An 18,465-nucleotide genomic window follows, 5' to 3' on the forward strand; every position below is an offset into this window, starting at 1 on the left:
AGCTGCTAGGGACCCTACCACTGGGCTTCTAGTCTATCTTCTATATTAATAAAAGGGTAATATGCGAAATTAGACCAGACATCTTCCAGATGTCCTTCCGGACAAAGCCACAGTGGCAGGGGCTGAGGCAGAAGCGGTTAGGGATGATCAGGCCAGCCAGGGGGAGCAGTTAGGGGGTGATCTGGCTGGCAGGGGAGCAATTAGGGGCCTCAGGTCAGCAGGCAGAGATGGTTAGGGGCAATCAGGCAGGCAAGTGAGCAGTTAGGAGCCAGAGGTTCCAGACTGTGAGAGGGATCCTGGATTGGAGAGGGTGCAGGCTGGGCTGAGGGGGTGCACAATTTCATGCACCAGGCCTCTAGTATATATATATATATATATATATAAAAGCCTAAGCAATGGCCAACCAGTCAACAGATCACTATGACACACACTGACCACCAGGGAGCTGACACTCAATGCAGGAGCTGCCCCCTGGTGATCAGTGCGCTCCCACAGCCAACCTCCCATGGTCCCTCCCTCTGGCAAGATGGCCCCGATCGGCCCCAATCACCAGCCAGGCCGAGGGACCCCACCCGTGCACGAATGCATGCACAGGGCCTCTAGTATTTTAAATAAATAATCTATTTAGTTATCTTTATAAAATTTAATAGTGTTTTTGTTTTATAAAATCATAAAACATTTAAATCTAAAATGTACCATTTTGATTCCTGATATTGCTATTTTAGAACAAAGAAAATATACAATAGTTCTATTTTATTTCTAATATATAAGAAGTGTTGATTAAAAAAGCCTTTATCCTAAATTATTGCCTATAGTTTGAGAAGAGCAGGAGCTTAAGTTTAGACTATTTGTATATGCTACATTTTAAAGAAATATCACTAATGATACCTTTAATAAAATGCAAATATGTCTCCCCAAGTTAAAAAATAAATTTAAGACACTAAGATACATACTCTATAGCACAAAGACGAACAATAGAAGTAAATCTGGTAGTAAGTTTATGTCTTCCCAGTCTTCCTCCAGCTGACATAGATGCCACAATTTGAATATTTTCTAAACCAACCCATTCCAAATTTTCATCATAAAATCCTTGATATGTCAATACCTATTTGAAAACAAATTTAAAAATAAGTTTAATGCTTAAGATTTTCTAATTATGATATATTTTTGCATAAAATTCAATTATTTCCAAATGTAATCATCATCCTCTACCTATCTCAAGAATTAAAAATTGAAATATACTTTAAATTCTTATATCATTGAAAGATAACACTGTTCAAGACTGTTCAGACTGTCAAACCTCCGTGGGAAGGCAGGGGAGAGGTGGAGGGGGAGGGTAAGAGATCAACCAATGGACTTTATGCATGCATATAAGCATAACCAAAGGACACAGACACTAGGGGGGTGAGGGCATGTGCCAGGGGGCCAGGGAGGTAGAAGAGGGTTGTTCGGGGGAGGTCAATGGTGGGAAAAGGAGACATATGTAATACTATATGTAATACTTTAAACAATAAAATAAAACTTTAAAAAAAGAAAAAAAGGCTGTGTTCAATGAATGTTAGCTGAATTACTATCTTTTCAAATGCTTTCTCTCTAATAAACAGTAAAATCCAGATGATAGTATAAATCCACCTGCAATTATTTTTTTAAAAGTGAAAGAAATCAGAAAAAAGTATAAGGAAAAAATTTTTGGTTTGTTTGATAAGTATTTTATTCTTTTTGCAGTAATGTAGTAAATGTAGACTTGCAGATATATAAGCATATAAGTTCTAATTTAGAATTTAGGGTTTCTAATGTGATGTAAATCAGATAAAGAAATAAAATCTTCCACACTGACTGAGAATGTATGGCCTCCAAAACCTACACAGGGAGAGAGGGAGACTAATGAACTAAAGCAGCCAGAAGGGGCATGCCTGAGGAAGTCTAACTGCTCTCAGAATGCAAACCTAAAAAACTGAAAACTTCCCCAACTCCAGCACCATCCTCCGCCTCTGCTTTCCTCCTTTTAGGAATGAAGGATATGTAATAGGTATAGAGCAGTGGTTCTCAACCTTCCTAATGCCGCGACCCTTTAATATAGTTCCTCATGTTGTGGTAACCCCCAACCATAAAATTATTTTCGTTGCTACTTCATAACTGTAATTTTGCTACTGTTATGAATCGTCATGTAAATATCTGATATGCAGGATGTATTTTCATTGTTACAAATTGAACATAATTAAAGCATAGTGATTAATCACAAAAACAATATGTAATTATATATGTGTTTTCCGATGGTCTTAGGCGACCCCAGAGAAAGGGTCATTCGACCCCCAAAGGGGTCGTGACCCACAGGTTGAGAACTGCTGGTATAGAGTAAAGGCTGCTTTTACTCTTCTTGTCATATATCAACTCGATATAATACTAACTTCCACAGGGAGGAAGATCAAAGAAAGTAGACCTGGAACAAAACTGAGATGCCTCAAAAGTTTAATTTCCCATGACACATGCTAGATAAAACTGACTCTAAGGAAGAAAGCAGAAATTTTTCTAGAGTGAAGGAAGGGCAGGGACTGGATGGATGTGAGCAAAGGTGGGGAAAATGGGGATATCTGTAATAGTGTCAACAATAAAAATAAAGTTAAAAAATTAATGAAACTAAGTTGGTTTACAATTATATCAAAACACTTCAAGTGATAAGGCTTACCTGTTGTAGAAAAGCTACCAAAGTACTGGTGCCCCATTTGTCAAGTTTGGGTAGGTTGATATCTTTTAAGTACAAAACAAGTCTTTCACAGTCTTTGGGTCTGTATACTCGACCAGTATTAGTACTGATTACCATGCAAGTCTGGCTCAGTTTCTGCAGGAGATGTCGAGACGTAGTTTGTGCACTACAGTGAACCGTAGCAATCTGAGTGGACCGGAGTTGGGAAAAGGCATACCTCAGCAGCATCCTATGGAAGGTGTATGACATTTGACTTTGAAAATACAACCAATAAAATACTTTTTATATTCAATATAAAAGTTCTCTTTTATAAATATTTCATTTTCTAAAATATGTATGATGATGTTTAAGGAGAAATGGTAAAATGGATATGGTAACTTTCTAATTTTTAGACTGGAAAAAATATATTCATATTTTAAGGCAATCCTGGGATTCTTTCAACAACAACAAAGTTTTCAGAAATAACTTCATTTCATAAAGTATATATTAAAGATACCAACTGTTTCTCCACAGTTGAAGAGAATATTTTAAGATATTAAGATCTCCAAGTTAGGAAAAATTACTATGAGTTGATAGAATTTTTTAATTACTACTAGAAATGTGAAACTAATAATCCTTGTCTCATTTATCTCCAGAAACTATACTCACAAACACTAAAAATGGGCTGGATTCCACTGAATAAAAAGCTATTTTCAAATAGAGATCTAATGTCAAAATTCACTTTTTATAAAATAAAGCAAATGCTAATTTGTAAGTACATCGAAGGTATTCATTTTTTGTTGTGATTTTATGAACAGATTCTTTTATAAGTATCTTCTAGATTATTCTCTCTCCATTAGAAAATATATAACCTGGCAGAGAAAAAAAACATATTATTCTCCATAGTCATATTATTTTTACAAGTAGTGGCAATGAAAGAGTCCTTCATGAAAATAGAAGTGCTAGTTTAACATAAATAAATAAATAAATAAATAGATAGATAGATAGATGAAAGAAAGAAAGAAAGAAAGAAAGAAAGAAAGAAAGAAAGAAAGAAAAGCTATTAAATCATTTTAAAAGAGAAGCACAATTCACAATGTACACCTCCATCAACATTTTTTGCTCTTACCCTTTGCCACATCCTTCTGGTCCTACAAGAATAAATGGCTGTTTAGTGTCAGAACTTAACCAGGGTTTGAAATAATCTAGACCTCGCTGCATGTCAGGAGTCTGGATGACTGGAAGTGTTTGGACATTGCTGAAATCATCAGCAGTCAAATTTTCCGGCTTCTTCGACACATATGATGCTAATCGACCTTGACTCGGGTCATAGTAGGTGTCCATTGGTTTGTGAGCATCTGGAGGAGATTCTCGTGCCCAGTTAAAAACCTTAAGAGGAAAATTTGTGACAGAGTATGTGAAATTTTAATTCTTAAAAGTAAATGTCCCAAAGAGAAACATCTTAGTTCAAACAAGTTCACATACTATAAACCTACTAAATATCTTTTATCACTAAAGTAACATTTTATCTCAAATATTCCCTAAACAATCGTTTAAGCAAATAAATAAATGTCAGTACTTTACATATACACCAAGGTATAAAAATATTCATTTTTAATTGAGTTCTTATGAACACTAAATTATAAATTACACAATGTAGTAATCCTAGACCCTTCATTTCCACCATGTTCAATCGCAATGTTACCACCATTGTTCATTGCTCTCTACCTGTTATTCCTCTTTCTCACTTTAAAAACTGTCATTTTCCAAGATACAAAGCAGAGTTAGCTCCTAATGGTACTTTTCAACGTCTTTATTATGAGCTTTGGCAAGAAGATATCTGCCTAAATGCAATATATCTTATGGCATTCAGTAGTAACAATGAGAAATAGTTGGCAACAGAATGACCATGGAAAGGGAAACAATAGAGAAAGTAATAAATGATGATATCGAAAAAGAAACAAAATGATAAAAATTAAGAAACATAATGTTGGAGTCAACTCAAAGGAACTTATGTTCAATTATTTCAACTAAGGCCAATAGAAAGAAATCCCTTACCATGTAGAAATCAGTTTTATAAACAGCTTAGGTAAACTATATCTTTACATTTATTTAAGTATTTATAATGATTAATACATCTTAGCAATCCTAATGCTAAAACTGTTCTGGTTAAACAAATGGTTTTAAAAATTTATTATTCTAAGATTAAAAAGAAATAATTATATTTATTCACATAGCAAAGTAGGTTCAAAATGTCTAACAAAAAAGATTTGTTGCCAATTTTATTCTATTAGAATGTAATTATATAAAATTTTAATAATATAAAATACAAACTAGTTCAAAACAGAAATATAAGTATACATGCGTAAGTATGTACATGTATTTAAGTGCATTATTATTCTAGTGAATGCATAATTTCAAAATTAAAAGTTCTGTACCTTATAGTTACAGGTAATTTTGGCAATTAAGAGTCAATGAAAAAATTTTTTTAATGTGCACTGAATATAGGCTTTAAACTGTATTACCTCTCTGGTGAATTCCAGGCGTGATTTCATATTCAGATTTCCACCAAGTCCCCTTATGAGATTTATAATAAATTGATCATGATCTTTGCATCCATGTAGATGTGACAAACCATTCATCACAGTACCAACCAAACTTGTTTCTACCACATAGTCATTCTGTTATTTAAAATCCATGGTATAGACAAAAGGCAATTAATTAGTCAACTCAGAACATACAGATTGGCATTCACATATCTTTTCTAAGAATCATCTTTAAATGTATCCCTCTTTTCAACTTGTAGAAAGTTTAGATTTCATTCAATTTATGTATAAAACACAAACTTTGAAAATAAAAAGTAATCATAAAAAACACAACTATATATTTCTAGCTGTAACTATTAGAATCCTCAAATAGATACATAGTTTGTTTACTTCCTAAACAAAATATAAAGGAAAGGTAAATTAATGAGCATTGGTATAAAAAGAATAGCTTCTTATTTCCTCTTACTACTAAAAAAGAAGCTATAGGCAAGGGCTAGATATGATGGTACTGGACAAGAAAGCTAGTAAAAAGCAAGCTTAAATGAAAAAGCATTTGGAACTTTCTCCCTAGCAGAATTTTAAAATGAAACTTTTGGACTGAGGTCGTATAGGTGATTTTGATCTGTGGTCCTCTAGGGCCCCTGTGTAACTGCCAGGGAGTTAGGACAAGAAAGGGTTCTCATTAATCTAAAAGTATTTACTAAGAACCAACTATGCACAGAAACTGCATGCAGTGCTAGGTATTTTTTTAAGAGTGATCTAAACGGAGTACTTTTATCATAGAACTCAAGTCTAGCAGAGGAAGTGGTTAACAAGTTGTGGTAAGAGCTATAGAGTAGCAGACCAGTGTTTTGAGAAAGGGTAAGTCAGATTGAGGGTTCAAGGCCTCTTTGAAAAAGGTGAGTGACATTGATATTAACATCTGAAAAGTGAGATCAGGCCATGCAACATATGCCAAGGTAAACCATTGATATAGTTAAGGAATTAAAAGAAGTCTGAGTAAGCAAAGGAAAAGTGTTTTAACCTAGAGAGGCAGGCAAGGGCTCAATGGTTGAGCAATGACCTATGAACCAGGAGGTCATGCATGATTCGATTCCTGGTCAGGGCACATGCCCAAGTTGCAGGCTCAATACCCAATAGGGGACATGCAGGAGGCAGCCCATCAGTGATTCTCTACCACTGAGGTTTTTCTCTCTCTCTCTCTCTCCCTTCCTTTCTGAAATCAATAAAAATATATTTAAAATAAAATAAAATAAAATAAAATAAAATAAAATAAAAAATAAAATAAAATAAAATAAAATAAATAAAATAAAATAATAAAATAAAATAAAATAAATAAAATAAAATAAAATAAAATAATAAAATAAAATAAAATTAGAGAGATATCCCAATACACTGTATTCAAGATTTTTAGGTAAGCAGTGCAAGATATTGAGGATGGGAGAATTAAAGTGTTTTAAGACTAACATAATGAAGCATTACGCCAAGAGATATAGGACAGCAATGAAGACACCTACCTGTTACTCCACCCCCATATTCTGACAGAGCTCTACTAAAAGGCAACTATACGTAAACCACACTCTTAATCATTATACTTCTCACCTACATGATTAATTGTGAAATATGATAGTTAACTTACCTGTTTTAGAACCCACTGTAAAGCTTTTTCAAAATAATCTCCAATCCAGTTTTCAAGATTATTCCTATGTTTAGGAGGCTGATTCCTCAACCAAGATTTTATCAGCGAATTAATATCAGTCTCTTCATCACTAAAACAGGTGAACAAACATGTAAGAAATTATTTAAGAAGAAATTGTCAATTTATTTTCAAAATAAATTTCTGGTCCAATAAACTAACCACTCCGTATGTATCTGCTAGTGTACAAGAGTTGATTTCATGTACATATGTTAGTTACTTCTCTATATTCCCATACATGAAGGTATCATTTTCATAAATAAAGCAAATAAATTTCATCTGTATTACTATAAATATAAATTAAAGAATTACATTATTTGCAACATAGCAAAAAAGTAGACTAAACCCATCCTACTCAAAGTATGGTCTGCTTGTTGGAAACACAGAATCCCAAATCCCATCCCAAACCCACTAAAGCAAAATATTCACTTTAACAAGTGGCTCAAATGCACATTAAAGTTCATGGAAATCTATCTCAGCATCTTAACACAGTTGCTTTTATGGTTTACCTAAGAAAGATCATTCCCATTCTAGATATTGTGGCTGGCGAGGCACAACTTAAATCATGAGTTTCAAATACAAAGTTAACATTTGGGCCAAACTGAATCCTTTCCCCACTGGGCATAGTGAGCAGTCGATTGTCATCCAGAACCGAATTCAGAGATTCTATCCATTCAGGATCAATATCACCATCACAGATTATCCATGAGTTGACATCTATTTTCAAACCATAAAAGTAAAGATAGGATAAAAATATATGCAATGATAATAATTAAAAATAAGGAATAAATAATTCTCTTATTCTTCAGAAGTGATTTCCATAAAGTATTACTTTATATTACTGAAGCTAAATATAAAGAACAAAACATCAAACAAGTTGAAATTTTTTACATAAGTGTGCACTACAGATGTGCTGGAGACCCCATGGATTATCCTGGCTAAGCTGGCCAATCACCTTATATAGCATGTGATAATATTCTATTATCTATGAACATACGGAAATGAAATCTCTCTGAAAGAAAACATGGTGTGCAAGAATTAAGTATTTCTATTTCCTTAACTACGTCTTCCACCATGTCATAAGAATATATGAATGCTTGCTATGTAATATCTCTTTTAGAAAATATTGAGAACCCACTCTTTAGAGAAATTTTAAAAATTCATTACTGTCTAAGTTTTTGATATATAAAAAGGTGACTTTAAGGGGAGAAGTAGTGAACAAGTATGTATATGTCTTTCCACAGGAGAAATCTTTTTTATCCATTCCTCTTAAAATGAGAATGATTTCAAGTTGTATTTGGACCTTTAAAACAAGTCAAAGAGAAAAGTACCAACAACAAAAGTGTGAGAAAGCCCTGGCCAGGTTAGTCAATTGGGCACATACCTAGGTAACAGGTTTGATCCCCGGTCAGGGCAGGTATGGGAGGCAACCAGTCGATGTTTCTCCCTCACATGGATGTTTCCCTCTCTCTTTCTCCCTTCCTCTCTCTTCAAAATCAATAAAAACATGTCCTTGGGTGAGGATTTTTAAAAAGTGTGAGAAAGAGTATAGGTAATATCTGGTTTCTAGTTAGTGTAATATTATTGACTACATTGAAAATGAAAAGACTATATTGAAAATCCCTTTCAATGTGTTAGATTTCTAAACTTTTCACTCACTGGCTTAGAAAAACAACTATAATTAAATTATGAACTAACAAAAAGTAGGGAAGTCTTCACTTGATTCTGGCCAAAAACTCTCTTAACCACCAAGCCAAAAAATTTAGACCTTGAAGTCTACTATTTTACAACTTAAATTTTCAAAATTATTTAAAACACTGTATTCAAACTGATGAGTTAAAAGTATCTGTAAAGATACCAATTTTAATCCTCAATAAAAATTTGTCATCTTGCTTATTTATGAGGCATTATGGTATCAATTCAGCAATCAAAAAGTGTGTATTTATTCAGTAAATTAATCTAGTTGTGAATTTCAACTCACCCAGATTACTTTGAGTTCCTATTATAATAAAAGTTGCTACAGAGTATAGGTCAAAATTATAGTATGTCTTGGGCCCCTCCAAAGTAAAATACCAATATACATCATTGAAAGGCAGTTCACAGCCCTTACTGGTGTGGCTCAGTGGTAGAGCGTTGGCCTTTGCATTGAAAGGTTGTGGATTCGATTCCCAGTCAAGGGCACTTACCTGGGTTGCAAGCCTGATCCCTGCCGCTGGTCTGTTTGCTCGTGGGAGGCAGTCAATCAATGTGTCTCTCACATCAATGTTTTTCTCTTCTCACAGCATTATACACAAGATCTATTATCCACTAAAATTAAGTACAGCACCAAAACCAGTTTGGCTCAGTGGATAGAACGTCGTAGGCCTGCAGACTCAAGGGTCCCAGGTTCGATTCCGGTCAAGGGCATGTACCTGGGTTACGGGAACATCCCCAGTGGGAGATGTGCAGGAGGCAGCTGATCGATATTTCTCTCTCTTCGATGTTTCTAACACTCTATCTCTCTCCCTTCCTCTCTGTAAAAAATCAATAAAATATATTTTTAAAAAAATTAAGTACAGCAATGATTCACACAACAAAGACCAACCTTGAGGTTCTCGAACTACTTGGCGAGCACTATTTGTCAAAACACCATCAGACCATTCCCTTGTATCCATGTCAATATGGCCTAATAATTGATGTCTAGGCATAGCTTTAGGATTCATGGTATATTGCTTTACCACTTTGCCAATTTTAAAAAGTGCTGCCCTTAGCATTCTCCATAGAGTTGATTTTCCAGCACCACTTGGGCCAACAATAACAACTCCCATCCTCTGGCGTAATTGTTCATACAATTCTAAAGCTTTCTTGACCTAGTAGAAAAGAGCATGGTAAAAAATGACTTACAGTACACAATATACACATCTCTGCACTCATTCTATAACAGTTATTATATGTAAATTAAGCCTTTGATTTCTTCAGTGGAAGATAAAAAAGCCTCAAATAAAAAAAAAATATTCCTAAGTAAATCTGAACATATATACAATGTGATCTTTAAATCCAGTATTTCCTTAAAAAAACGTTTTCTAAGTTATTTGACAATACATGTTTATTTATTCTTCTCTCACTCATTCATCAATATAGTATATTTATTACTTTATTCACTTGTTCATTCATTTATATCCTGTGTCCCTCAGAAAAAAAGAGAAACAGGGTGTTCATTTTAAACATGTACTTGTGCTACATAAAAAGACCTTCTAAAAAGTACTGCTAGGAAATTGACAACACTAAAATAAGTGATGAAGGTGAACATCACCATTTTATATATAACATTCATATAAAATGGATCTGTTATATGCCAGGCTCTGTAAATGGCACTAGGAATAAAATGGTGAGCAAAAATAGACATGAATCCTGCCTTTCATGGAGACTACTAGCTGATGAGGGAGAATCAGTATTAATCAAATACAAAATGAAACCCTAAACAGATATATATATAGGGTATCCAAAAAAAAAGCACATACACACTTTGGATAATTATAAAACCAGAGTTTATTCAAATAAATTTCATTTTTAAAACTGCGCTGTTAAAGTATGTTTACATTTTTTAGGGACACCCTGTATAACAAGAGTAATGAAAGCAGGTAACAAGGTGAACTAATCTGGACCTAAAGATCAGGAAAGGCTTCCCTGAGCAAATAAGATTTAAGTGGAAAGACGAAAGGTAAGTTGAAAGATAAAGAAAATATAGGTAATAAGGAATTAACTAGTAAAAAGGGTCAATATAGTATAAAATATTCTTGACAGTTACCTGATTGGGTATGATTTCATAATTGGCCTCCTCAAAGACTTGCTGTAATGCAGCACTCAGTTCATCATATTCTACTTCTTTAAAGTCAATTCCAGGAAACACATCTTTGATCAGTGCATCAAACCGAGTGCAATCAGCAAATGTAAACTTTGACATAGTGTTAAGCCTCAATGCTTGTACCACAATATGACTTTCATTAACTAAAGAAAAAGTTTCATTTTAAAATTATTAGTTATGAAGTTAATGATGATAAAAATAGTGTTTAAGTGCCTTAATATACTGTTAGTAATTAAATGATACACTAGAATTTAGTAACATTTAAAGACCTAAGTTATGTGAATTGATAAGTCTACCTTATTATCTTTTGACTGATGAAAAATAAGTATCAATAGGTAGAATCATGAACCCTTTTCCATAGAATCTAAATCCCAGGCATTCTCAGACATTAATTAATATTAAAAATTATTATCATTTACATTGGCATAGTACTTTACTACTATGATATAAACCTTATAACAACTGTGTAAAGTAAGGAAGTATTACTAGTATTAGTCTAATTTTACACATGACAACATTAAATCTCCAAGGGTTTAATGACTTACCGGAAAATGCACAGCAGTATTATTTTATACAGCTGGAATTTAAACCCAAACCAACTAATTCCAGATTCAGATATCCCTCCAAATATACCAATATTGCCTCCAGATATTTTATGTACTATGACTAAAAACTAACAAAGCAAAAATATTTTATCAGCCTTGCTCAAAACTGACTCATAAACCTACTCTTAAACCCAATGTAAATATTAAATGATTGCAAGCTTCTTATTTTTTCAAGGATATCAGCTGCTGATTGATAAGAAGTATACAAATAGGAACTATTTTTAGCCTGGTATTTCTATAAATTGTTTAACGTTTCTATGTTTAAGTATATACAAAGAGGTTTGGCTGCACTAGAGATTATTTCAAGCACTGAACTCACAAATAAGTCATCTTTATTTACTGCAAGTATAGTTTCAATCTTTCTTAAAAATCATCAGAAATAGGCAACTGAAAAATGCTAATAGAATCACTTGACCTGGCATATGCTCACCTAATAATATAGCTAAAGTACCTTCCTTTTTAAGATGTACATTTTAATCATTTAGAGTCCAAATAGGTAACTTCATGTAATCTTTTTTCCTATGCTGCCTTACCTTCTTCAGTGTTTTAACTTTTTAAATTTTTTATTTTTCAATTTCAGACACACAATATTACAGTAGTTTCAGGTGTGCAACCAAGTGATTAGACATTGACGTACATAACTTTCTAAGTGATCACCCAATAAATCTGACATCATTCATAGTTATTACAATATTATTGATTATATTCAGTATGCCATACTTTACTTCCCCATAACTATTCTGTAACTACCATACGTACTTCTTTACCCTGTCACCTTTTCCACCCATTCCCACCCCACTCCCGTCTGGCCTGGCAATCGTCAAAATGTTCTCTGGGGGGAGAAAAAAGGCGGCTAAAGAGGCAAACATGTCATGCACCTCGTCCCAGAGCCATACTGGAAAGGCAACTAAATCAGAGAACAACCACCCGGAATTAGCAAATTGGACACAAGTGAGGAGATAATTCACAACAAGGAGGAGCAGAAGACGCCTGGTAGGAAGGGAGATCTGGGTTGGAGAGGGACACAAGACCACGGGGCCAGAGGGTGAGGAGGAAGCTACACTGCACAAAAGCCGCATCCCCTGGCAACAGGTGTAAAACCCACCTGTGAAAAGGAAAAGACAAAGGGCTACTGGTGGCTGGCGAATCCAGGTAGAAGACCACAGCTGCGAGGGCTGCACCCTGGAAAACAGCCCAAACAGTGCAGTGCCGGGGGCAGGGGAGAGAAACCCGCCGTTTTGTGGTTGTTTTGCCTTTCTTTTGTCTTTGCTTTTATTCCCTAAACTCAGTACACAGGCCTCTTCAACTGCAAACACACCCGCGGATGTGGTGCAGATTTGTGGCATCTGAGGAGAGGCTGTGGAGGGAAGCAGGGCAGGGAGAGGAGACTAGAAATCCAACATTAGGACATTCATAACCTTCCAAACCTAAAGGGCCTTTTCCTCCCAGAAGAGCTAGTCCCTCCCAGTGGCCTCAAGGTAGGGAATACAGCTTGTTCCACCCTGCCTGCATTCTGAGCTACACAAAGGGAACACAGGCTCTGAATAGCCCCCAAAGAGCCCTCAGTGCCTGGGTTGGAAGAGGGGCCTGTCAGGCCCTCTCTTCTGGGAACCAGACTGATAAAAACTTCAGGTTGCCAGCCAATCCCACTGGTCTCCATACAAGGATCTCTGACCCACCAAGGCCAGAGTAATACTTTGGGACACTCGCAGAGGAGTAGCTCTGGGTGAGGGGAAAAACATCAATCTACTAGTAATTCCCAGAAAGCAAAACAGCACCACGCCCACCTAAAGCCCAGTCAGACACTTGAGTGACTAAGATTGAGAGCGGGCAGACAGGTAAAGAGGGCAGATTGGTCCCACCTGCATGCAGCCAAGGCCTGTGGAGACAGACACAAACATAGGAACAGTGGATCACTTGGAGATTCAACACAGTGCTGAACGCCAAAGACAATGCCTGACAGTGGTCAGCACCTAACTGCCTAACAGGAAGACCAGAATTGTCAGATGGAACAGAAGAGTAGGGTCCTAAACCAGCCCCTCTGTGGCATTAAAACTAGGCTGACGCAAATGACACTTCACTTTTTTACTTTTTATTTTTTTCTTTATTCTATTTTTATTTTTTTGTTATGACTTATCTTCTTTTATTCATCTTTTTCTTCCTCACTTCTCCCTTTTCATTCTGTTTTTCTTCTCCCATCTGTTTAGTTTTTCTCTTTCCATTCTTTTCACGCCTTGTTAAAAATTATCTCCTTCATTGATATGTTGTTGTTATTGCAGACTCTGTTGGCTTATTAATATATCTACTTTCCTCTTCCCTGCTCCTACTCCACTTGTCCTTCTCTTTTCTCTTTCTTCACTAGTCATTTTTTCCCCCTCACCTATCTTGCTCTTTTCTTCTCCTAATTTTTAAATTATTTTCACTTCCTAAATTCAGGCCTATCTGATCTCTCCTCTATTCTCCTTTTCAAAGAAAGAAAAATAAATAAATAAACATTTTATTTTATTGTTTTCTTCTTATCCACTCACCCTCTTTCTCCCTCCTCTATACTAAACCATGGTCTTCCCCTATTCATCCAATTCCTTAACCTTATTTTCTGTATATATAAGCTATACCTCTACAGATTCTGCCCCCCTTTTTTCCAGGTATTTTTTGTTTGTGCTTGTTGGATTATCAGTTCTGTGGTGTTTTCTCCCCATATTTTTTTTCTTTTTCTTCTTCTTTCCTTTTTCTCTTTTCTCAATATCATTTTTGGTCTCTTTTCTCTCACCTAATTCTCTTTTCTCTGGTGGTCACTTTTATTGGGGTTATAGGTGTCTTGTGTACAATCATATTCTGTTACTTTTGTATCGTGTCTTGTCATGTTGTATTTTGTGCAGTTTGGTCAGCACCTCCACAACGGTTGGCATGATGTAATAGAGAGTGAACCATATAACCAGATACCCTGAGAGGAGACCCCATCCACGAATGGAACAATAACATTCAAGACCCAACTCTATCAACAAAACCCAAATATGTCAAGTAGGCGGCATCCCGAGAATACCCAGCCCATAAGACCTGAGGGACTGCACCACCAGGTGCAGCATCTACTACATATGATAAATTCAAAAAATATGGGTGGCATAGCAGTTTGATCTAATACACAGAAACAAACACAAAGAAACAGCAAAAATGGGAAGGCAAAGAACCAACCCCATGTGAAAGAAAAAGAGGGGTTACAAGAAAAGGAAATAAATGAAATGGAGGCAAGCAATTTGTCAGAGAAAAAAATTCAGAATAATGAGAATAAGAATGCTCAAAAGGCTGGATGAGAAATTCACCAACATGTGTAAGAATCAAGAGGAAATGAAGAATGACAGAGGTGCAATAGAGAATACAATGGAAGGTTTCAACCAGTACACTAGAAGAACCTGAGAACTGAATTGGTGAGATAGAAGACAAGGTTGAAAACACACCCAAACAGAGCAGCAAATGGAAAGAAAAAAAACTTAAAAAGCAGGAGAAGTCTAGGGGAGCTTTGGGACCACATGAAACAAAACAAAATCTGCATAATAGGAGTTCCAGGAGAGGAAACTGAACAAGAAATAGAAAACCATTTGAAGAACTAATGACAGAAAACTTCCCTGACTTTGGGAAGAAAAAAGTCACACAAGTCCAAGAAGCACACAGAGTCCCAAACGAGAAGAACCTAAAAAGACCATCACCAAGACACATCATAATTAAATTGGCAAACATCAATGACAAAGTAAGAATCTCAAAGGCTGCCAGAGAGTGAAAGTAAGTTATCTACAAGGATCTCCCATTAGACTATCAACTGATTTCTCAACAGAAACACATTAGGCCAGAAGGGAATGGAATGAAGTATACCAAGTGATGCAAAGCAAGGGAATAAAACCAAGAATACTCTATCCAACAAGGCTATCATTCAAAATTGAAGGTGAAATCAGGAGATTCACAGACAAAAAAAAAAAAAAACTAAGGGAATATATTACCATCAAGCAAGCAATGCATGAAATGCTAAAGGTACTGTTGTAAAAAGAAGAAATAGAAAGGGAACAAGCAACATAGGCATAAGGAATAAAAATGGCAACAAACAAGTGCCTATCAATAATAACCTTAAATGTAAATGGATTAAGTGCTCCAATCAAAAGCATAGGGTAGCTGAATGGATAAGAAAACATGAGATATATACTGTCTATAAGAGACCCACCTCAGAATGAAGGACTCACACAGAAATTAAAGTAGAGGGATGGAAAAAAAATTTCCAGGCAAATGGAAATGAAAAAAAGCTGGGGTAGCAACAGTTATATCTGACAAAACTGAGCTCAAAGTGAAGGCTGCCATAAGAACAGATAAGGAAGGCCACATCATAATAGTAAAAGGATCAATTCAACAAGAGGATATAACTCTGGCAAAGAGATATGCACCCAAAATAGGAGCACACAAATACACTAAAAAAAAACTTCTGGAAGAAATCAAGGGAAGGATCAACAGCAATACAATCATAGTAGGAGACTTTACTACCCCATTGACACCACTGGATAAAGATGCTAGAGAAAAAAATCAACAAAGAAACAGCAATCCTAAACAACTCACTAGATCTGATGGAATTAATTGACATCTTCAGATATTTCACCCCAGAGCTATGGAATAAACATTCTTCTGAAATGCACCTGGGACATTTTCAAAGATACAGCACATATTAGGGCACAGGTTAAATCTCTACAAATTCAAGAAGACTGAAATCACATCAAGCATCTTCTCAGATCACAATGGCATAAAATTAAAAATCAAGTACAATAAAAAACAATCAAACACATGGAGGCTAAATAGCATGCTGTTAACACGTTAAGCGCCCAATCAGTCACTGGTGACTGACACTATACTTTCCATCCGGAAAACAAAACAGGCTGGGCGCTTTAAACAATGAATGGGTTACCAAAGAGATCAAATAAGAAATAAAAAAACATTCTGGAAACAAATGACAATGAAAACACAACAATCCAAAATCTATGAGGCACAATGAAAGCAGTCCTGAGAGGGAAGTTCATAGCACTACAAGCCTACCTCAAAAAGACAAGAAAAATAGTAGTAAGTTTTCTAACCCTACAACTTAAAGAACTATAAAGAGAGCAACAAGAAAAGCCCAGAGTAAGTAGAAGGAAGAAAATAATAAAAAATCAGAGCAGAAATACTAGTAAATGGCATAGACACACACACAAAAAAAAAAAAAAAAAAAACACAAAAAAACACAACAATACAAAAGATCACTAGAACCAAGAGCTCATTCATTGAAAGGATAAACATGATTGATGGACTTCTAGCCAGCTCATCAAGAAACAAAGAGAGAAGACTCAAACAAAATCAGAAATGAAAGAGTTGAAGTAACAACTGACCACACAGAAATACAAAGGATTGTGAAAAAGGACTATAACTCTACTACAACAACTAAACAACCTAGACCAGTGGTTCCCAACCCTTTTTGACCATGCCCCACTTAAACATCTCTAAAATCCCCCCTGTGATATATAATTTTTATTATTCAAAAAGTGAACTCCTATTCACGTGGAGGAAGAATAAAAGGCCATAAACTTGGTCTAAACAACCTTCCAACGAACATGGCATCCACGGAAGAGAAAAATAAAATAAAAGGAAAGTTGAAGTACTGAGGAAGAAATAACTAAAAAATTGTTAAAAAAAATAATAATATACTGTGATATGGAAAAATAGCAAATCAAGTCTCAACATATATAATGCAGAACTGAAATGCACATGTCACAATATATATTTATATACTGTATATGAAGCCCCTAGAACAACAGTTCTCAACCTGTGGGTTGCGGCCCCTTTGGCGGTCGAAAGACCCTTTCACAGGGGTCGCCTAAGACCATCTTGCATATCAGATATTTATATTACGATTCATAACAGTGGCAACATTACAGTTATGAAGTAGCAACGAAAATAATTTTATGGTTGGGTCACAACATGAGGAACTGTATTTAAAGGGCCAGAAGGTTGAGAACCACTGCCCTAGAACCATAAGAAATTAAAAAAATTTGCCGTTAATAACTCATTCTTAAACCCCTTAAAAATCAAATTACCCCTTTACAAATCAAATTGCCCCCCTGCGGGATGCGTGCCCCACATTCGGAACCACTGACCTAGACAAAATGGACATATTCCTAGAAAAATACAATTTTCCATAACTCAATCAGGAAGAATAAAAAAAAACTGAATAGGCTGATAACTACTGAGGAAATTGGAGCAGTAATCAAAAAACTTCCAGCAAACAAAAGATATGGTCCGGATGGCTTCACAGAGGAGTTTTACCAAACATTCAAAGAAGAACTAACATTGATCCTCCTCAAACTTATCCAAAAAATTCAAGAGAAAGGAACACTTTCAAGGTTCTTACTATGAAGCCAGCATTACCCTAATCCCAAAACCAGATAAAGACATTACAAAGAAAGAGAATTACTCGCCAATATCCCTGATGAACATAGATGCTAAAAGCCTCAACAAAATATTAGTAAATCGCACCTAGCAATATATCCAAAAGATCATACAACATGACTATATGGGATTTATTCCAGGGATGCAAGGCTGGTACAATATTAGCAAATCAAAAAACATAATACATCACATAAAAAAAACTGAAAGATAAAAAACCACATGATCATATCAATTGATGCAGAAAAAGCATTTGACAAAATTCAACACCCTTTTTTAATAAAATCTCTCAGCAAAGTGGGAATAAGGGATCATACCTCAACATGATAAAAGCGTTATATGACAAACCTATAGCAAACATCATGCTCAATGGCAAAAACTAAAACCATTTCCCCTAAGAACAGAAACAACACAGGAATGCCCACTTTCACCACTCCTGTTCAACATAGTATTGGAAGTGCTAGCCATAGAGATCAGAAGAAGAAATAAAAGGTATCCAAATTGGAAAAGAAGAAATAAAACTGTCATTATTCACAGATGACATGATATTGTACATAGAAAACCCTAAAGACTCCGTCGAAAAACTACTAGATTTAGTAAATGAATTCAGCAATGTAGCCTGATACAAAATTAACACCCAG

General features: G+C 35.3%; 1 protein-coding gene across 2 annotated transcripts in view; it reads right to left on the minus strand.

Annotated features, from left to right (window-relative positions):
- The window catches only part of DYNC2H1 (dynein cytoplasmic 2 heavy chain 1), a 310,341-nt gene that overhangs the window by 220,552 nt on the left and 71,324 nt on the right, over positions 1 to 18,465 (minus strand). For both annotated transcript variants that reach the window (XM_081098792.1, XM_081098791.1), the window contains exons 37-44: positions 10,713 to 10,912; positions 9,510 to 9,774; positions 7,435 to 7,642; positions 6,869 to 6,998; positions 5,209 to 5,364; positions 3,813 to 4,072; positions 2,687 to 2,933; positions 954 to 1,105 (exon numbers count right to left, since the gene is read on the minus strand). In XM_081098792.1, the coding sequence (XP_080954918.1) occupies positions 954 to 1,105; positions 2,687 to 2,933; positions 3,813 to 4,072; positions 5,209 to 5,364; positions 6,869 to 6,998; positions 7,435 to 7,642; positions 9,510 to 9,774; positions 10,713 to 10,912 (1,618 nt within the window). The remainder of the gene's footprint in view (positions 1 to 953; positions 1,106 to 2,686; positions 2,934 to 3,812; positions 4,073 to 5,208; positions 5,365 to 6,868; positions 6,999 to 7,434; positions 7,643 to 9,509; positions 9,775 to 10,712; positions 10,913 to 18,465) is intronic.

The sequence above is a fragment of the Myotis nattereri genome, assembly GCF_964212035.1.
Source record: "Myotis nattereri genome assembly, chromosome: 9".
In the NCBI taxonomy this organism is placed as follows: Eukaryota; Metazoa; Chordata; class Mammalia; order Chiroptera; family Vespertilionidae; genus Myotis; species Myotis nattereri.